This window comes from Bombus pascuorum, chromosome 3 (genome assembly GCF_905332965.1).
Source record: "Bombus pascuorum chromosome 3, iyBomPasc1.1, whole genome shotgun sequence".
In the NCBI taxonomy this organism is placed as follows: domain Eukaryota; kingdom Metazoa; phylum Arthropoda; class Insecta; order Hymenoptera; family Apidae; genus Bombus; species Bombus pascuorum.
Window position 1 is genome coordinate 8,817,849 of NC_083490.1, and position 21,127 is coordinate 8,838,975.

The 21,127-nt window shown below is 32.2% G+C and overlaps 3 protein-coding genes and 1 long non-coding RNA gene across 5 annotated transcripts; 3 read left to right on the top strand and 1 right to left on the bottom strand.

The window, feature by feature from the left end:
• Positions 1 to 211: 211 nt before the first annotated feature.
• LOC132905027 (thioredoxin domain-containing protein 17-like) lies at positions 212 to 1,383 on the bottom strand. Its single transcript, XM_060955942.1, has 3 exons — positions 906 to 1,383; positions 583 to 664; positions 212 to 499 (listed from the first exon to the last, which is right to left on the bottom strand). Exons 1-3 carry the CDS (start codon positions 1,045 to 1,047, stop codon positions 343 to 345), a joined length of 381 nt encoding a protein of 126 aa, XP_060811925.1. The 5' UTR covers positions 1,048 to 1,383; the 3' UTR covers positions 212 to 342.
• Positions 1,384 to 1,993: 610 nt separating this feature from the next.
• LOC132905016 (ribosomal protein S6 kinase beta-1-like) lies at positions 1,994 to 5,857 on the top strand. Its single transcript, XM_060955919.1, has 12 exons — positions 1,994 to 2,272; positions 2,371 to 2,411; positions 2,521 to 2,695; positions 3,209 to 3,292; positions 3,492 to 3,625; positions 3,711 to 3,773; positions 3,879 to 4,007; positions 4,079 to 4,169; positions 4,237 to 4,353; positions 4,456 to 4,695; positions 4,779 to 4,930; positions 5,033 to 5,857. The coding sequence occupies exons 1-12, from the start codon at positions 2,186 to 2,188 to the stop codon at positions 5,088 to 5,090; spliced, it is 1,371 nt and encodes a 456-aa protein (XP_060811902.1). The 5' UTR covers positions 1,994 to 2,185; the 3' UTR covers positions 5,091 to 5,857.
• Positions 5,858 to 8,999: 3,142 nt separating this feature from the next.
• On the top strand, positions 9,000 to 18,492 carry LOC132905015 (ras guanine nucleotide exchange factor P-like). 2 transcript variants are annotated; one of them, XM_060955917.1, is made up of 11 exons: positions 9,000 to 9,491; positions 9,958 to 10,175; positions 10,565 to 10,675; positions 13,124 to 13,265; positions 13,366 to 13,465; positions 14,063 to 14,294; positions 14,717 to 14,948; positions 15,054 to 15,172; positions 15,352 to 15,495; positions 15,714 to 15,842; positions 16,474 to 18,492. In XM_060955917.1, exons 3-11 carry the CDS (start codon positions 10,628 to 10,630, stop codon positions 16,702 to 16,704), a joined length of 1,377 nt encoding a protein of 458 aa, XP_060811900.1. In that variant the 5' UTR covers positions 9,000 to 9,491; positions 9,958 to 10,175; positions 10,565 to 10,627; the 3' UTR covers positions 16,705 to 18,492. The 2 variants fall into 2 exon arrangements, with proteins under 2 accessions (XP_060811900.1, XP_060811901.1); XM_060955918.1 differs by lacking the exons at positions 9,000 to 9,491; positions 9,958 to 10,175; positions 10,565 to 10,675 and adding an exon at positions 12,194 to 12,516.
• Positions 18,493 to 19,882: 1,390 nt separating this feature from the next.
• On the top strand, positions 19,883 to 21,101 carry LOC132905030 (uncharacterized). Its single transcript, XR_009657721.1, has 2 exons — positions 19,883 to 19,964; positions 20,318 to 21,101. It is a non-coding gene; the product is annotated as an uncharacterized LOC132905030 (long non-coding RNA).
• Positions 21,102 to 21,127: the final 26 nt, after the last annotated feature.

A 21,127-nucleotide genomic window follows, 5' to 3' on the forward strand; every position in this document is an offset into this window, starting at 1 on the left:
TTACAAAATATAGTTCTTGTTTTATTTGTGATAATTATAATGATATTATTATATATATTTGTGGTAATTGTATATGTTGAAACGATTTGTAAAAAAAAGGAAAAAAGAAATTCTTATAAGAAGACATATGTAAGTAATTCGACTAAAGTAAGATACTATTACAATACAATTATAAGATAGTTCTGTATCTTCTAATCTTGTAAGAGATCACTCTGAGTACAAAATTGATTGTTTACTACATTACTTATAACAAAATAACATTTAGTAAAAAATTCATTGTTTAGTGACTTACAGAGCTGCTCATCTTAAGTTTCACTGCTGTAGCATACGAAATTGAATTATTTAATCATCTTCGTCAGTAAGTAACATTTCAATTAAGTCAATCTTTTGACATTGATCACCTTCTAGACGTTTTTGTGTATTCCACTTTGCTAAGGTTGGCAGTACTCTTAACTTTGTAACAGAGTTTGTTCGAAATGGACAATTCAAATCCTTCCAACTAAAAGATAGAAATATTTCAGACTAAATTTAAAAAAAGAAGTATACACTAAAATATATATTTTATTCTATTAAATCACCTACAATGGCCGATCTCCAACTTCAACTTCAACCAAGTGTACTGATTCTGGAGCTGTTTTAAACCCATCTTCTATGAAAGGTTCCGCTGTAATAAGAATAAAATGTTTTAAATTTATATAGATTATTAACTTATTAATATAGTATATTATAAGGTATATATTTTGCAGTATTTAAAAAAAACGTTTCTTAATCTATGATGTAATTATATTAAAACAAACATGTAACATGGAAAGATACTGATTCTAAGTGGTTTTATGGAAAGGAAGCAATGTGTCATAAAATTAAGGTTATATATAAAATAAATGACTACGGTACAGCAATTATACCTTCTACGCAGTCTGGGCACCAACTTTTGCCATTAGAAAGTTTTTTACCACTATAAAGTACGTAGACTGATTCATTAGATCTGAAATTTTTCATAAATTTGAAAAAATTCTCGTATCCCTCTACGTGGTGTCGTAAAACCATTTTCTATTTTTTTCTTTTTAAATGGCAAAACACAATTATATTAAAACTTAACGAATATTTTTTTATTCTATGGGTTGCAATATGTTACTGCGCAGCAGCCTCTTATCAATTGTAAAATGGTGACACCTTTTGCACGAGATATTTTCAGTTGACATTAATCCAATTGATAAGAGACGGTTCGTTCCGATTAATAAAAGTGAAAGTAATTAATATTTTAATCAATACACATTTACCTCCAAGTTATATTATAATTTATAAAATTTTGTAATTAAAAGATAAATATTAATTCAACAGGTATCTTTCCAATAAGTAATAATGTCAATATTATATGCCTTATGCCTATACTATCGTACACACATATTATATACATAATGTATACATAATTGACCGTTTAAATACCTTTACATACTTTTATATTACATATGCACACTTGATATATCTTTGTACACTGAATGTATATATACTAAATAACATAATTTTTATATACTACATCTTCAAATTCGTTTCAAATTTCACTCATAATTATATTAGTTGAGCTTCATTACAAAACTAATGAAAATTAAAAATGTTTGAAAACGGACAAATTAACAAACAATATCTTTATCAAAGTTTTCTATACGCGTTTGAATACGTAAACAACTATATCTTCTATACGTATACTAATATGTTCATATATTCATGCATTGAATGTTTCAATCACTTCATATGTTTTATGTGTGTTTGTAATTCGAATAACGTACAACTTTAAAAATCTGTTGTAGATTGTCGACTTTTATAATTAGTAACATAACGATATTTAAATGAACCGCGGAAGATTCCACCGTGAAGATTTGGCAATAGCGTCGTAGAATTCCGTAGTTGTCAATTCCTTGCAGAATTTTGAACGTGATCGTCCGATTGGTTGAACATACATACTCCCACTCCGATAACATGCCGATGACGAGGTTCCACAACCAATCGGAACGCACGTAAGGCCGAGGGTGTTTGGTATGCTCTCGGGACAGGGCAGCTTGTTCGTAGTAATTCAAGGTTTTGATCGTCTAACAATATTGTTGTGCTATCGTTGTCTGTTACAAAAGAAATAATTCGCCTTCGACGGCCGCGAAATCTTGTTGGATTTAATTTAGCCGCGCATAGAATGGCAGCAGTTTTTGATATCGAATTGCACGATGCGGACACGGTAAATAGGGACGAGTCTGATGATGATGTTATCGAGATTGGCGAGGTAATTCTCCATCTGCACACGAGCACTCCAGATTTCCTTATCGTCATTTTCTTTTCACGTACCATAACATTGTCCTATATGTTTTTCTTTTCACGTAGGAAGAGTACGATGCGAATCCTAACGTGAATGAGATAACCGAGTAAGTAAGCTTGTCCTTTACGCTTCGTATATATGCATTATATATCTATCTATCCTGCCTGAAAGCTTTTCTCATGGTGCTGACAATTTTTTTTCGCATTCCTTGCTAGATCGGAAGGTGTCGAAACAGTACCTATATCGGAACAGAATGTAAATCGTGGACGGGAAAGAGCTGGACCGCAGGATTTCGAACTTTGTAAAGTTATTGGGAAGGGTGGTTATGGCAAGGTCTTTCAAGTGCGTAAAATTACGGGTAATGACAGTGGCACAATTTTCGCGATGAAGGTAGGAAAATTTTGGTTTCTCCCTTTCCTGTTTATGTATTGGATATCTTATCGATGTCATACGATATGCATGGAATAATATTTTTATTAAGATATCGATCTTGTTTCGTGAAAAATTTTAATTCATTGTTTTTTTCCACTTATATAAGTTCTTTGTCTTCCTCTGTTTTCTATGAGATTTTTGCACAATTATAAACTTTTTTTTATATATGTATTTTTTTCAAATATGAATCACTTTGAAAGAGTAGAGTTGTGATAAATAATTGAATTTGTATTTTTGAATTTTTATGAACTTTATTAAGGAAAATGTCTATTTATTGGAAATGTATATCTATTCTGGAAATAGTTATGTGTTTAAATATAAAGTAATAGCTTATACGTAAATTGTTGTTTATTTTATGAAGTTAAGAAAAAACTATAGTTCATATATATTGATTTTTTATTCAATATTATGTATATGCTCAGTGTTAATTTTACCTCTACTTCATTTTAAACACACTTATTTAAAAAATAGGTCCTGCGTAAAGCTTCAATTATAAGGAATCAAAAAGATACTGCACATACTAAGGCTGAAAGAAATATTTTAGAAGCTGTAAAGGTAGGTCAGAGCTACATGTATTTTAAAAATTCAGACAATTTTTGTATATTTGCTATCTGTTAACACTGTGAGATAAAAATAATGTTTAATCAATATTTATCATATTATAATCATTTTAATACATAAGTACTAGTTATATTTTTAATAAACCACGACGTGAAAAATTCATTAAAATATGTATGTGCTTTGTATCTGGCAGCATCCTTTCATCGTAGACCTTATGTATGCTTTTCAAACTGGCGGCAAATTGTATCTGATTCTGGAATATATGTGTGGTGGTGAATTATTTAGACACTTAAATGATGAAGGCATTTTTCTTGAAGAAACTGCTTGGTAAGTGAAACAATAACGTTTTAATAATCATATTTTGATTGTGATCTAGTTTTAAAGAAAAACTAAGCAAATCTTATTTTTATAGTTTCTATCTATCAGAAATAATATTGGCCCTGCAACATCTTCATTTACAGGGAATTATTTATAGGTATTTCAAAGTTTCTGTGCATGTCAAATTAAATAGAGTAGTTAAATGTATTTTATGACTTATCATTATTTCTATGACTTAATTGTCCTTTTAATAAATTTTTAGAGATTTAAAACCAGAAAATATATTATTAGATGCAGAGGGACATATAAAATTAACTGATTTTGGTTTATGTAAAGAACATATACAAGATGGCACTGTCACACACACATTCTGTGGTACTATAGAATATATGTAAGAAAATTTTTGTAGCTATTGATACAAATGGAATTTTGCAATCAATAAAATTTTGCAATTAATAAAAGGGCTCCAGAAATACTAACAAGAAGTGGACATGGTAAAGCAGTAGATTGGTGGAGTCTTGGAACTTTGATGTATGATATGCTCACAGGTTCAGTAAGTATTATTAGAGATATTGAAATGAATCAGTAAACTTTCTAACATTTGTATGTTCAATGTCTAGCCACCATTCACATCTGATAATAGAAAGAAGACCATTGAAAAAATTTTACGTGGTAAACTAAATCTGCCACAATACTTAACACCTGATTCCAGAGATCTCATACGAAAATTATTGAAGGTTAATTTCCTTAATTACAAAAATTGCTTTATTCTAAATTATTTAGTAACATGTAATTACATTAGAAATATTATTTAGTAAGATGTAATTTTATATTTATAGAGACAAGTTGCACAAAGATTAGGATCTGGGCCGTCTGATGCGGAACAAATAAAAAATCATCAATTCTTCAAGCATATCAACTGGAATGACGTAATTTCTCGAAAATTAGAACCGCCTTTTCGACCAACATTAACAAGTGAGGATGATGTGTCACAGTTTGATAAAAAATTTACAACATCCGCACCAATTGATTCCCCTGCGGAATACACGTTAAGTGAATCCGCCAACAGAGTATTTCAAGTGCGTTTTCAGACATTTTCTATATCAGTACTTTTTAAAGATATTTATTTAATTATTGAACAAGTTTTTAAAATTTTTTCTAGGGATTCACTTATGTGGCACCTAGTATACTAGAGGATATGTATTCACAGCCACGGGTAATAAATGCTAGAAGTCCACGTAGAGGCAATATGCGTGGTTTTTCTCCTAGAGGCACACATTTTCATTTACATAATAATCATGTACAAAATCATAGGTAAGTGTATACATTATTATCTATGTATTCATTGTAATCTACTTCATTAAAAATAATTTTTTATGTATTGCATTCGATAACCGTGAATGTGACAATTTGTAGACACAATGGAGTTGGACATGGCAATGTAGAAGATACAGAAATGATCGAAATCGGCTAACTGCCACTTTTTTATAGTGAAAAAATGCTTAGCATTTCGGCCTAACTTCTGAACATCCATGACCAATCCTTGTGTCTCAGGGAGGGATTTTATAAAACATAGATGGAGTAGCAAAAGGATAGGTCCAATATCCAGTGCTTCATTGGATGTTCAGTAGTTAAATGTAGCTAATTTTTTTTTTTAATCAAATCTAATTATAATACAGGTACTAATTAAGATTATGCTTTAAGAGCAGCGACGCAGTAGTTATTTGGTAGCATGTAATAAAAAATATATATATTTATGAGTGAAGAAGCTCTTGGAACACGAAATAATCAAGAGAGAAAGAGTTTTATTTACTTATTTTGTCGTTACTAGCTATGTACTGAACGTTATAACAAGATGCATTATTCGCATACATTATAGGCAAAGTACTGCATACTTTTCATTAATTCGTTAATACGTAATCACTTTATTGTGTTTTTTGTACATATGATTAGCAGGTTGGTTGGATATTCATATGCAAATATATATATATGTATAGAAAGAAAGAAAAAAAGATACACATACAAACGTCATTAATGCAAAGTGCGACAGACTGAAAAATTCCAGCACTTTTAGAGATTCATAAATTATACTGTTAATACAAAAGTTTGACGTTCAACCATCCTGTAATACTTGTATATTTAAAAGTCCGTACATGGCGCGTGTAATAATGTTGCGGTGTACGCATGCTTAAGTGTAATTAATTCAAGAAAAAAAAGGAAAGAAAGAAAGAACATATAAAAGACAGATAGATTTAAATAACGAAGGCTCACAGCTGCCACAACCGCTCCGCCGCTCAAAATTCTATATCCGATTGTTCATTTACAAAAATATTTTCAGCAGTAATAACGTTTCCATGGCAATAATGTAAACAATAACGCATCTGCACGATAGTCATAGAAAAAAAACGTTTACGTAATACTGCAACGGAATTGTATTTGTACAATTGAAAGTTCCTAAAGAAGTGTGAGTTTGAAACTCTGCAACTTATATTCCAGACTTTGAGCATACAAATACCATTTGTAGAAGCCCTTATTTCTTCATTCTACGAAAATTAATTTAAACACTTGAATGCCTTAGAGAAAAAAGAGAGGAAGTAAACTCCTGTATAGTTTTGTGTAATTAACAAAAAAATGTAACACAAAAGCAAGTTACCATGGTAACAATGTTACTGCGAAATGTTGATTTTCTGCCACCAAAACATATTTCGTATTTAATGCTCGTGTTTATATGCTGTTTAGTGTGACATTGTATCGCAATTTATTTAAATATCTATTTGTTACGGAAATATTTATATATTATCAAAAGCTAATATATTGGTTTTGACACGATACACAATAGTAAAGATTTGAAAAAGATAGTGTAAAGAATAAGTGTTTAGAGTGACTTGTTGGCCGCTCACCGAGAAACTTCAAACTACCCAAGTGTTCACAGGCCATACTATTTGGCATTACAATTTTATCTATATTTACTATAGTGAATATACACACATGGTCGAAATGTTAGAAAATTCCCACTGCGAATATTACATTTCGACTATGCATACACATAAACAAACGCATATATATATTGTATATATATATATATATTGGATGTATATATATACCGTATATATGTGATTATACTATTCGCAATTGTATTGTATTACAAGAAAAGCGTGTATTCGAAGAATAATTTATAAGCTACTTTTTCTGTACGTATCGAATGATGTATTTTCGATGTTGAAGCGAGAATCTGTCTACAGAGTTGCTCGAATAAGCTGATCATCGTGTTTAATGTTTATGGATTTTTCTGTAGTAGAAAATACCAGAACAAAATGTGTAAACGATGTTGATGTTTCGTTACATCGTTCTGTCAGATTTATAAAGTGAGGGATTAGCATTTAATTGATAACTGTAAAAAAAAGCAGCATTACGTCAGTAACGGCGTCACAATGTATTATCATATCTACATATATAATGTACTATAATTTTTTATGCGTTTTTTGATAACAAAGAACATTATATAAGATTGAAATCTCGTTTTGGAATGTATTAGAACATTTACGAAGAGAAGAACGAAACAAGATGATAACATATTTCATTACTCGTTTAAAATAAGAAACTTTGTAGGTAGATTCTACAAAATATGCTTTGCAACAACCGATTTTGGTGCTCGATACCCATTAATTTGATTGGATTCTAAGCGGCCTGAATACCATAACTAATTTTTATACCTTAAATGAATATCGATTATCGTAGCACATAGTACTCTATTTAAATCTTGTACATTACGTTCTTTCGTAGCCATTCAAAACGATTACGAAAACGAATTTAGCAGAAATTTAAGATTTATTTTTCATAATATTATTTTCAATGTAATAATAATAACAATAATAATAACGAAGAAGCGTGTTATGGTTACCCACGAAGCACAAAATATATATTAGTTAAGCGCTTAAAAAAATAAGAAAAAAAGGAGGTATCATCGAATGATGTGCAAACGAAACACTAGCCATTGGCCGGATCAAGTGATAAATGGTTTAATGCTTCCAATTAAAAGAAATATAGATTCTTCAATTGACTTATTGCTACCATGGTTTGTAATCCTCTAAATCATATATATGAATAAATATAATGATTTGTGAAATACTTTTGTCATATTATATCTCATCAATTCGTTCTTATTTTTGGAAGAAGTGAAATAAGAAATCTTTATTTTGAATTTGTTACTATTTAAATATTTCATGAGTAACGCAATTGTAACATTAATTTTGCTATTATTTCATTATTATGACATTGCTACTAGTGATACTTATATTTCTGGGCAAAAGATTACTTGTAATCATTATAGGTACATGAACGTAGGTTTACTTAAGATTAACTTATTAACTTAAGCATAATATAACAATCGAATTAATTTTTAGAAACTTATATGTAAACTTTCTACAGTTATTTTGTTATTTATGATTAGACAGATGTTTCTACATTTATGGAAAATGCAAAACATAATACACAAAAATACATAAGATATTTAAAATATTCAGATTCTTCAATTTGTAAATTACAAGTCAGATTAACAAGATTTTTCTAAATTAATAGGAAGAGTACCTACTGGAATGCAAGCAGTGATATTTAAACAGTAAATGTGTATAGTAAATAGTAAAATATTGTTGAAGTTAATATATAATTTTAATTTATAATTATTCTACTGAATATAACTATATATTTATAACTATTTCTAATTATTCATTTGCTATCAATTTATATGAAGATCATGCAGGAAAAATATGATAAGTCCATTTTTATAAATTAATTATATTAATTAATTAATTATATTAATTACATATATATATATAGTTCTAACTTAGAATTGTTTGACAAGATATTGAATTTTAAACTTATTGTTCAATGAAAGACAGGAAATGTGACTTATCATGTTTTTCACCTGTGGTCTTGCTATATTTTGCAGTTAACCAAAGTACCTGGATTCTTCTGGATGTTATAGATAAATTATTATAACTGTAATTACTATTGTCAAATTAAAAGTGTTGAATAATTTTAATTTAATGAAGGTAGTACGTGTTACTTCTAATTATTGATTTACAATTAATTTATAAATTTTGAAAGAATTTACATATTGATACCAAAAGTCAACCAATGTGTCTAGATTCCTATAGTTGGTATCGAGTATAGATAAACTACAGTTGCAGTTACATGTATATCCATTGTCAAACTGAAAGTGTTATTCCCGAACAGCTGATTGCGTTTAAAGGATGTTCAGACTAGGTACGACGTGTACCATACTAATGTCGTATTGCATATGCGTGTATGCAACGAGAATGGAGAACTAGCGTCATTTGCGTGGGTGCGACCATGCGTGGTCGAAGATTCACGGACGGCCTTACGGATCGCAGATGATCCAGCTCAATCGTCGCAACATGTGCACGCGTAAATGGCATTGCCTCGAAACGATCATCCTTCCGTCCTCGGCGAACCATGACGATCCGAAAGGCGTGAACACGCGACACACAAACGTGCGTTAAAGATCGATGGTGTACATACGTCGCAATTCTAGCCGCCGAGCATATTCGCATCGATGTTGGTCTCGAAAATCGTTGAATAAAAAAATTCGTATTAGTGATCTCTATAAAATGTCGCAAGTGTTTTTAAACATTAAACATAAATCGTTAAATCTATTGGTAGCTTAAATTAATGATTTATAATTTTATTCGAGTGTGGATCTAGCCTGAATTTTTTAAAATACAATTTTTAAACTCGAATCTTCTCAAACGGAGTTAAACTGTAAAAAGAGAAATATAATTATTATAGTGTATAGAGTGTGAAATAATGGTTTTTATTTGGTGTATATATGAAGCGTTTATTATCTGAATTAGAGGTTTGTGTTTCCTCTCTTTACTTACACTGAATTGAATTACGGCTCTAATGAAAAGAAAATAAATTGAATGCCTATTGAAATAAGCTAACTGCGCAGAAGTCGGATTACAAAAAGAGGAAGTATTTTTTTAATGAATGAAGAGTGATGCTTTTAGTATCTGAAAAGTTCTAGAGAAACTTAATTAGATATATTAAATTTAGATACCGAATATATATAGATATTGAAAAATTTTATATTATTTTGTCTTTTTTATTTATATTATTTTCTATCTACTTTTTGTCTATTATTATCTATATTGTTATTTTACTTATGTTGTTAATCAAATCAGAATTCTAGTAAAATTTGAAAAAAATAGTAAAGCACTAAATTGATTTAATTACGTCATAAATAAATATAAAGGCGTGCTCAGGGTGATGGTATAATTGCAAAGAAACAAGGATGATTCATCACGATAATTTGAATACAGGTTCGCGGTCTCGAATCGGTTGATCGAGTGCCAGCATCGAGAACGACGTCAGTGCCGCGGCTCACTTCCGGTCCTCTGCGCCGGTAAAACGAAATTCTAACCGAACGAACGATTATCTCGAAACTTTTCAACGAATCATTCAATACTTCGAAGCTGTTTTTTCAAATTTGAAGTAATTACAATAAGTCTTCCTTATTTTGCGATGTATTATAATACAGGTTAGTAAAAATCTTGAACTCAATTCATAAATTTTCATTGACTACATCATCGGGTATCTATTTCGAAAGTGCAATGTATCTTGATTACAAAAATTGTGAATTTTGAAATCTTGAAATTTCACTTCATTAATTTAACTGAAAAATAATTTATAAAAAAGTTTATTATTAAAGAATTTATAATTTTAGGTTTTTATTAAGGTTAGATTACTATTAAAGTTACATTTTTATTAAACTTTAAATTTTTATTACTTTATGAATAATTATCTTATATTATTATTTAATAATTATTTTACAATCAATTTTTCTTCTCTTTTTTAAAATTTCAATACCATAATAGAAATTGAGTATAGAAGAAGGTGTAATAATAAAGTATTTATTGAAACGTATAGTGTAATTGGTGCAGAAGCTCGTTGATCTCCTCAACCGTTGTAATCAAATAATTGCTGTCGAAGATGGTACGCGTTGCACGCTTGTCCCACACGAAAGAAGAAGCGTCAAAGGTAAGTTAATTAATGGAAGCGGGACTAAGATGAAGATTCGCGGAAAACGGAGGACAGCCTAGTGTATATGTTGTTTGCCTAAGAATGGTGAATACATTTGCAGCATACTGCGTTAGTCATAGATATTTCAGACGCAAACGGAAATAGAACCGATGCCAAAACGTGTCGCACGTTTTTGATTCAATTTTTAATCGAAGTTAATTACGTTTATATTAATTTTCTGTTATACAATCCTTAATAATAATAACTGTCAGCGAAAAATAAAAGAGACAAAATGTAATGCATTGCTATGTATTTGCATATGTTAATGCTCTGCAATAAAAAAATTATGATTAATTAAGAAAAAATTAGCAAGTTTGAATAAACTTGGATATAACATATCTTCATTTATGTATTATCTAGTTCGCTTCATTCATTATTCATTCATTCCATTTTTCATTAAAACAGTGTCCAATTATATTGCTAGCAGTATTATCATAAATTTTACCGATATATAATCTACTATTACTATTTTCGTTATAAACACTGAACTCTTGATTCACCATTACTCTATGTAATTTTACACATTGAATTATACGATAACTAATGAATAATACGAACCCAAAAGTTTCTTTTTAAGATTATAGAATCAGTTTAAGATTATTAAAAATTTATTTTAATTTAGTTTAAGATTATTAAAATAAATTTTTAATAATATTTCTATGATCTTCCGATGATTACTGATTAATAGTTTTGTACTGATTTATATTTTTATTCTAATCACTGTCACGAGAAAACACATTCTGCATACACTTGAGTAAAAAAATTCTTGGCGCGAATAGAGTGTAATCTAATTCTAAGAAATTCACCACTCGAGCTACTTTGGGTTCACTACGACATACAGAACACGAGGATTCCTAAATTCCTGTAATACCAACCATTCCAATCGCGTCAGGTCTCCAAGATTTTCTCATTACAATAAACAACTAAAATGTTTACAAAATCATTGGATAAAACTTTTACACAAAGGAAAAGATAAAGCAAATGAGGTATTAAACACGGTAAACTTTAGTACAAATTCCTTATGCACATCAAAATATAATATGAAATCTAATGAATCTAAGATCCAAACAATCAATCAGATAACTGATATTTTACTGTATTCGACGATCCAGAAAACATAAATGAGACATTAAACACAGTAAGTTTTAATATAAATTATATGACAACTTCATCGATGTGCACATTAAAATATAACATAAAGTCTAATCATTATCATTAATTCAGACTTCATATTCTTTAATCTTCACTCATACTCTTCAGAGCGACTTCCATCACTTTCTACTTCGAAGAGGCGAGAGAACACGCGGTAGTTCATCGAGAAGAACCGTGGACGTCCGCGTTCGACAATTTTCGGATCCACCCTAAAAGCGTGTTTCGTCGACACGAAATCGAGGATGACTCTCGTCGGATATTTCAGTCCACTGTTAGCGCGGTGCAGCGCGCATTAATACGTATGTAAGCTCGTATCGTGTGGCTGTATATTCGCTGGTTCGTTTCGCTCGCTCGCTCGTGGCCGTGCTGTCTATTATTAGTCGACAGTCATCAGAGTCGGCTGTATCAACGCGCGGTCGAACGACAACGCGGAAAAAGCTGGAAGAAAATTCGACGTGAAAACGCGAGAAAACCGCGTGATTTTTCGCATGTCACGTGTCAATTGATAGACGGCCAGTAGTTACTGCTCGTGTTGCCGGCAAGTTCGCCGTTCCCGCAGTCACTGCCACCCTACCGCGACAAGGATATCCATCCGACGCTCTCTCGACGCCCTTGGAAACGATGATGATTCTCACACGCTTTCCACTGTGAGTTTCCCCTGTTTGTTTCGGTACTGCGTCTTTTCGTCCACCGAAACGACATGTACAATCAGAGTCTCTTTGTTGCAAGCACGTTTTCTTTTTTAATCTACACGTTTTGAAGTGTTTCTAGAGGTTGCTTTATTTTCGAGAGAGAATCATATTCTTCTATGTTTTCAATTTTATTATAATTATTTATGTATAGGGATTAGATGTTTGAGTGAATTAGGTAATAAATATAATGTGAAGAAATTCTTTAAAATAATTGCTGTTTTTATATTTAATCTGTATGTTAATTTATCGAGAATATTTTGTGATAGATTTTGAGAGTTACATTTGTTTGAACGTTTGTTAGAATAAATTGTTTACAAGTTGCGATTAACCATCGTATAGTTCATTTGCCTCTAATTAAATTTTCATAGAGGATAAAAAATGATACAGCAATGCATAGATATAATGGTATCGACAGGATTAGAAAAATTTTAATATAAAGTACGGCTGTCCTTCTATTATTAGAGAAATCAATTTAGAACACTATATACAGTTGCCTGTAAACAATCATTGTCACGTTCTTTTGCACAGCTACCTGAAATTAATTTCTTGTTTAATCTTGCAGATGAGGGATGCGGTTCCACAGAAAGGAACTAACAATAATAATCATAGCAGTAATAATAATAATAATAATAATAACAACAACAACAACAATAACGTAACCACGTTAAAAAGTAAACCTTCCTTGGAAATTTATCGTCCTCCAGGTTCATATTTTACAGTTTTTATTTTATTATACCACCTTTTAAATTTCATTTTATTTTTAAGAAAATCAAAGAATTTTTCTAAGCTGACATATTTTTTTAGGAGGAAGAACGGAAGGAACTACGGCGAACACGACTAATCCACGATTAAACGTGCATGCCAAGGAGTTCACTATGAAGCAGAACGACTCGCATCCTTCTAAGTGAGTATAAACTACTTATGGAATACCTAAGACTAGGTCGACGTATCGAGAATGCTTGAAGAATGTGTAGAAAGCTAAGACGAATTTCTTGCAAGTAAAATTATTATTAAAGCAATTTCTAGAGAAAAGATCAATTAAAAGATATCCATTAGAAATAGACTTTATCTTGACACAAAGAAAATAATAAATTATAATCTGATTATTAAATATTGACACTTTATCTAAAAAGAAAAAAAAGATATGTGCATTGTGTATGTTTTAAACAAAATACCTTTCTAACAGAGAAGTAAAAGGAGTTGAAAGTAATTTCGAAACCAGATTCATTTTTCGAAACGTCTTACGAAATCTAAATATTGTAAATTAGTATTCGGATCAACGTTCGAAGTGAAAGATAGAGTGCAGGATTGTCTCAGCGTGTTGCAATGGCATTTTGATAATACTTATAATTTTAAACGATATTACGTCAGAAATATAGACAAGTGTTACACTGTCTTATTGCGACCTATGTGTGCTTAATAAAAAAAAAAAAATCAATAATTTCAGTTCAGCGTTTTGCTATCTATTTAAATGATCGGAGATTAAACGATCTTGATTCAGGTCTCGGACAAATGCTTCAGAGCGATCTCCGTATTATTTACAACACAGCAAGTCGAGTGGCAACGTGCATCGGTATCTTTATGCTCAGCAGCAGCAACAGATACAACATACCTTTCAGCAACACCATCATCAGACATCTCGTCACTCTCAGAGCGGTCACCATTCGACGGGATCTGCATTACGACAGTCACATCCGCTCGATACCTCAGCATCAAGTGGAAATATATTACATGTAATGGAAGTATATTACATGTAATCATCTATTTATAAAATTATATCAATCATCGATTGATAGAACATGGATAAGATATAAAAAAAAGGAAATATTCAAAATATTAGAAGAGATATGAAAGAAATGAAGTTACATAAAAATAAATATCTACTAGCAAAGGTGAAATGAAAAATATTAGAAAAACAGAATACTACGAGAGACGACAAGTATTAAGCATTTATTTTTCAGTATTTTCTTGCTATAAAAAGATTAATTTTAATATAGATGTAATGTATTATACAAAATCATTTTATTTTATATTATGATCTAAGCTGTTTAGCTTTGCGTGTTTTAAAACCTGTGAAAAACCTTGTAGAATGGAATGTAAGCGCGCGTAGGATGAACGTGAAAGTATCGCGTACTAAATACATTTTGTAAAACAGGGCTCGGGTAGGGTCCACTTCAACGTAGATCAAAACGATGTCAAAGCGAATGCAGCAAAACCTGCTAGGCTCACAAAATCGTTATCCTTTGTTTCCACTTATGGACTGAAACGATCGAAAAGCTTGAATGCAGCCGACGTGTTGGCCGCGAAGGCGGTGAATATTTCAGACGCGTCTGAATTGGGAAAATTTCCATCTGTGATTCAGGACACGCTTCTGAGAGCTATAGAAGGTAACGATAAATATTAAATATAATAACTTTATGTTTTGAAGGCGAGGAATAATATTTGTTAATTACAATTTAGACACTGGTTAATTATAATTTCTTTTTATTTAGATCCAAATCTATTAAATGCTCGAACTCTAATGGAACTCGTGCGACATATACTGGAGAGGGTGGTCGAGAACCGAAAGTATGCTGAACCAGCAGCGAAGATTTGCATCACTATTATAGAGGTCATTATTCGTTGAATTATAATTTAATATTAGAATGTGTACAGTGTCGAGCATATAAATAGGAACATTCTGTTTTCATAACTTGCGTGAAATATTTATTATTTATATCTCCATTATTATTATGCTGTGAAATGATAAAATTATGAAAAAGACTCATGATGGAATATTTTGTAATGCAGAAAGAAACAAAGGAAACTTTTTTGGAATCCTTACTAAACACGTGTCAGCAATGGTATCAAGATCGAGTTAAGATACTCTACGACGGCTCCAACTATCATCGTTACTCCGCCTTCATGACGTTTTTGAACGAGATGTATTGTCAGGTAAAATCAATTTGTCTCGTAAAACAATCTGTGATAAATATTTGAGTCATCGAAATCTATAATACATGATGATGATCTTTAAGTGATCGTGCAATTGATAATTACGTTTTGCAATACTACCTATGTCGACCCAAACTTGCTTTTTGCCATATCGTGACTCAAAATGATTGACGCACATACCTATGTATCCTCATACATATGCATGATTTCGGTTACAGCTAAAACGGAGGCAACTTCAGTTAAAGACACAACAGGAGGGCGTTCCTCCCGGACGTGTTCTTCTCACACTGCTTTGGAAGTGTTGCCAAGATTGCTTACAGCCTCCAGTTGTAAATTCTTTGGCTGAGGTAGGTTCAACATAGCACTATTACAAATATTAGATTGATGCGCATGAATTCTTGCTTTTTTATATAAAACTCTAAGATCTATGTAGCTTCCTTGAAACATCATATTATATTTACTCAAAATAATTTATATACGATTTAACGTACTTCCTTAATAGATTAATTATGTATAGAAAATCTTGAAATGAAGTTATTACAAATTCTTTATTTACAGATTTTTTAAAAATAGTTCTTACATTAAAAAATTGTCTAGAGAAATAAATTCCATGTTTTAAATGTAAATACATATGAAATAAGATTCGTAATAATGTAGATCAGTTCATTATTGTTTTTCATAAAGAATCATCATTATGCTTTTTCACAAAAACGTATTAAAGATATAACTGAATTTTGAAATTAAATTATTGTTTAATCATATAAATTGTGACTATGAAATTAAAAGGACAACACTTTTAAAAGTTGAAATATATAATTAAATAGATTCTCAAAATCTTGCCTTACACCGCCATGATTCTCAGTCCATGACATGCAATTACATACTTATGGAATGACCTACGTCATATATTAGATTTATATTAACATAGTTATACTAAATAAAATGACAAGAAAGTAATTATTTCCTTTCGTGTTAAAGACTGACTGTCTGTTCTTCATCCTAACCTGCATCGGTAAAGACCTGGACACTGAATTACCTGCCCAGTTGCAGCAATTGCTTGGAAGTTTAAGAGACGCTTTTCTCGCGGAAGATACAATACTACCTTCAGTCAGGAAGACCCTTTTACAACTGATCGAACTTCACGCCGCACATTGGCAGCTCCCAGCACCGGCAGTCGTTTATTATTATCCTGGATCGACCTCGAAATGATGTTCTCGCCCTCTTGATCCTTCCGTCCGTTCGTTGGTTTTCTGTGTGGATATGTGTAGACTTGTAACGTGCGTGTGAGTCCGTTAACAGAATTACTTGTAATTGAACACATGCAAACTGTATGGACCACGTGAATAAAAAGGAAACGAATGCTGTCAGCGGAGGCTGCAGGGCGTAAGAAGCTGTTTGAAGGTGACAGCCTGGAGCAACGTCGCTCGTCTATTGGTTTTACGTGTCCCATTATCATGGAAATATTAATTTATGGATAGTGGCATAGCTTTTGAATGTTGGTTGTTTTTTAAAACAATTATATCGCTTAAATTTATTAGAGGATCTTACAATTAAAGGAGAAATTGGGACATTGTGAGACGCTATAATATTTGATATTATAGATTCTTTTTCAATATTTAGTTCGTATAGTAACTTATGCAATGTTGATAACCCTCTAATAATTTTAAGTCCTATTAACCATTTGCGCTAGAATAATGTGTTATGTACATCAATACTTAAATATCTTAAATGGAAAAAGGATATACATAACACGTTGTTCGATTTTTCTCTATTTATATTTCAAAATTGAAATTCACAGCGAAAATAATGTTATTAATCAATCGTATTACAACCATATTAAGTGCACACATGATAAGATTTTATACAAAGTACTAGCTCGTTGTCGATTGTTACGGTTGGGTGTGTTAAGAACGCCTATCGATCAATTACCAGTGCAAGTGGTTAAGAACATTAGTTTATTTACACGATTGTAACGTAGCATCTTGAATGCGTAATAAATGGTTCCAAAATGCAACTAGGAAGCTGTCTGTGACGCGTTCTTGCAAAATCTTTGTTAATGTTCAGGCGATTATAGGTGCGTCAGCCTTGCAAGATGCGAACGACCGTGATCTCGTTGCTACCACAAAGAATGATTGTGCCTCGTGCGATTTTGCAAAAAATGATTTACGATGATCACGCTTCTCTGTGAGAGATGTTGCAAGAATTCGCGGTCGATGTTATTCACAGTCGTTTTGTTCAAACAAATTCTTGGACGTCCATAATCCATCGACGCGATGATAGACGCGTTTTCTAACGGTTCGAATTAGAAATTACTGCGTTAGTAAGTCAATGGGTTAGGAAATCAGGGTCAGTCGAAACCAGTACGTTGTTTATCCGAATTATCCCGCGAACATCGCAAGATCTGAGGGATTCAAAGGGCAGGTTAAGGTTCACGGTTGAACGGGGACCTTAAGAATTAGGCATGTATATGCGTAACGAAGTGACGAATGATTTTATGGGGCCGATATTTGCAGAGAGTACGTCATCTTTGGAGAAACGAAGAGCATGGATGATCACGATCATTGATAGACATATTCTATTTCGAATTTTCCTCAACTTTTTCCGTGAATACGATGCTATACACGAAGTACCTTAAAAAAAAATAAAAATGAAGAATAAGAAGAAACGAATCGAAATGATAAAATGATAAAATTACCGTCGAACTTACCGAACGATACAATTTACAAAAAACGACCCTTACGTGGAACGATCTGAACGTTTGCGATAATGATGATTGTTATATGGTTTTCTTTTCTTAAGCTTGTGGAGTAAATGATGAATAAAAAAATGTAAAATGTTGTTGTACCTAACGGTGTGTCCTGGGTGCATTAAAATTCGAAATCGAATGATTTTGTTTCTGTACATATTACACAATACCGATCACATGACACTTGAGCAAAGTAGCGCATGTGAATTACTTAAATTAAAATACAGGTGCACGATTCTTTTTTGTTTCAACTCGTTAATCGCTTTTCAGCCTTGTTTGTATAGTAATGGCGGTTTTAATTTCAGGTAGTAGAACAAAGGATATACTGAACGGTAGACACGAAGACATGTATTTCTCTGTGCGATTGCGTATAATTTGAAGACTATTGGTAAACGGTCTGTGATTCATCATAGAAAAGATGAAGAAGCTTTCTGGAAGGGAGCGGTCAAGCAGAGAAGAACGGTGCTTAGCATGACATATACTCTTAATAAGGAATATGCCTGTCTGATCTCCTTCTCGAAATGCAATCGCCTTTGCTGATTCGTGCCAAGGGCGATAAAAATCGCCCGGTTGCAGAAGTGCGAGATCTCTTCGCAAGTTGACTCATTCTGTGCGTGTCTTCTTCGAGAAGCTTAACTTTTCTCCATTAGAATTACCCTCAATTTTTATTTAATTTTATCCCATTAAAATTACTTAAAAATATTTTCCAATTTTTCAATATTTTAAATTCTTTTTCTGTTTAAATACTTAACAAAAATGTGTTATTAGGACTACTCTGCAATTTTTCAATTTTGAAATACATGGTCTATATATAATCTATTACTTAAGGATATTATAGAAGTTACAAAATCTCAAAGCAAGTCTAATGTCGAGAAACAGCGTTACTTAACTATTCATTTTTCTAGTCTAACTTTTACTTTAGGTGGTGTAAAATAGAAAAAAAAGAACACACCTGTGCGACTGTTCCCATAAGAAGACAAAGAATCTGTAATATTATCGAGATATTGCGACTGTTCCTTCATTGGTAAAATGAAACACCTGTTACATTATATTTGATATGATGTAAAAAATAGGAATTAAATACAGGTTTGGTTTGACATATGATTCTATATCTTCTACTTCTTGAAGAATATTTTTGATAACTCAGTATTTCACTTCAGTAGTATTATAAATATGCCAAGATTTATAGAATGTTTCATAAAGAATGTGATTCTTCATAGATGACGTTATTTCTAAGAAAATTGAAATAGGACTAATAGAATAATATTTATCGACATACAAGAGACTCTAGCCAGGTCTCCGACAATATTTCTTATAATTTTTTCTAGAAGGAATGACTGAAGGTATTTTAATTAGTATAATAAATAATATGTATGAGAGATACGTCTTTATAATTAATTCTAGAATAAACTTCTCTAATTTTTGCTTTTGAGAAAGAGAATCAAACATTTGTTTGATCAGAGATTCTTATTTTTATGCAAAAAATATCATATGTCTCATATTTTATATAGAAAATTTAAATAACTTCTAAAAGATCGTAGATTACATGGATATGGATTATCTTCAATTCACTCTGTTGATTGATTATTAACATACTATTGGGTTGGCAACTAAGTGATTGGGGATTTTGTCATTAGATGGTATTGACAAAATCCGCAATCACTTAGTTATCAACCCAATATACAAGATTTCCAAAACATCTATAAAGAATGAAATTCTAAAAGTACCCGACACTTCAATCTACTACAAAATATTTAAAAATACTTCCAACACCTTAGTACTGTATATATTAATACCAGAACTACTATATTACACCATATACTGTAGAAGTACTATATATTTCAATACACTTGAGATCTTGTAATACAGTAAATATCTATGAATACCAAACTACTATATTATACTGTATATTATAGAAGTATAATTGCAAGATACTTTAAACTATTTAACACTGGAACTACTATATTATGTCTGTATCATAGAGATACCACTACGTCAAACCACTTACTTCATAATCGAGCAATATCCTCGTGTCAAGGTCACGCATGATGCCCTCTACCCGTTCTCAATTTTCAGCGTCCGGAATCAGAGGAACAGAACGCGGAACGTGAACGAATTCCTGCTAAACGTTGCCATCACCGGCTGCCAGGATGTTCTCTGTCGGTGTCCGTAGTCTGAGACGTCCCGTCATCGACCTTGAAACTTCAGGTCGGAGAACCGAGAGAGGTTTCGCCTTGGGTAATCGGTGCCGCGGACTCGAAAACTAGGCCTGTGCCTGCGGTGACGTCGTCTTCGTTATACGTTCCGATGTTGTATACAGTGAACGAACAGTGATGAGAGGCGTGGAGACGACGAGGACGAAAGAGACGCGAAGCGAGCGTGGAGGAGCAGTGAGGAGAGCAATAAGACAGAATGTGTTGGTGAACGAAGGAGAGAGAGAAAGAGGAAAAAAAAGATATGCACAATGTATACGGAGAAGGAAAGAGAAAGAAAGACAGAGGCGCGTTCGCGGTAACGAAACAAATAGGCCGGCGACTTTCACCGCGTATCCAAGAACGGCAACACGACATACAGCGAACACAGGCTGAGCGCTCTTGGCCCAAACCACTCGAGTATGAGGTGTACCCTCGCTCACCAACGTCCTCGAGGGTGGGGGGAATCCTGCTTCGAAGCCGCCAGACACGAGGCATACCCTGAGAGCCAGCGAACGGACCTCGATTCTTTTTCTTTCGCCCGTGTGTCGCACGTGTTGTCTCTATTCTCCGTGGTGGCCCGGCTACGACTTCACTGTGCCTCCATCCACCATACAGAAAGTGTCTTTTCGTTGATCTCCGCTGTTTTGATATCTCTTTCTTTTTTTTTTGTACAGTATATGGCCAAAAATTG

What these genes read in the sequence shown, in the direction of transcription:
- LOC132905027 (XM_060955942.1), bottom strand. Translation starts at nt 1,047, where the DNA reads ATGGTTTTACGACACCACGTAGAGGGATACGAGAATTTTTTCAAATTT. An exon ending in GTGCCCAGACTGCGTAGAAG is followed by an intron (nt 665 to 905) that starts GTATAATTGCTG and finishes TTCTTATTACAG; the next exon opens with CGGAACCTTTCATAGAAGAT. An exon ending in GAAGTTGGAGATCGGCCATT is followed by an intron (nt 500 to 582) that starts GTAGGTGATTTA and finishes TCTATCTTTTAG; the next exon opens with TTGGAAGGATTTGAATTGTC.
- LOC132905016 (XM_060955919.1), top strand. Translation starts at nt 2,186, where the DNA reads ATGGCAGCAGTTTTTGATATCGAATTGCACGATGCGGACACGGTAAAT. An exon ending in ATGTTATCGAGATTGGCGAG is followed by an intron (nt 2,273 to 2,370) that starts GTAATTCTCCAT and finishes CTTTTCACGTAG; the next exon opens with GAAGAGTACGATGCGAATCC. An exon ending in ATATTTTAGAAGCTGTAAAG is followed by an intron (nt 3,293 to 3,491) that starts GTAGGTCAGAGC and finishes TGTATCTGGCAG; the next exon opens with CATCCTTTCATCGTAGACCT.
- LOC132905015 (XM_060955917.1), top strand. Translation starts at nt 10,628, where the DNA reads ATGGTACGCGTTGCACGCTTGTCCCACACGAAAGAAGAAGCGTCAAAG. An exon ending in CGAAAGAAGAAGCGTCAAAG is followed by an intron (nt 10,676 to 13,123) that starts GTAAGTTAATTA and finishes TTAATCTTGCAG; the next exon opens with ATGAGGGATGCGGTTCCACA. An exon ending in TGAACGAGATGTATTGTCAG is followed by an intron (nt 15,496 to 15,713) that starts GTAAAATCAATT and finishes TTTCGGTTACAG; the next exon opens with CTAAAACGGAGGCAACTTCA.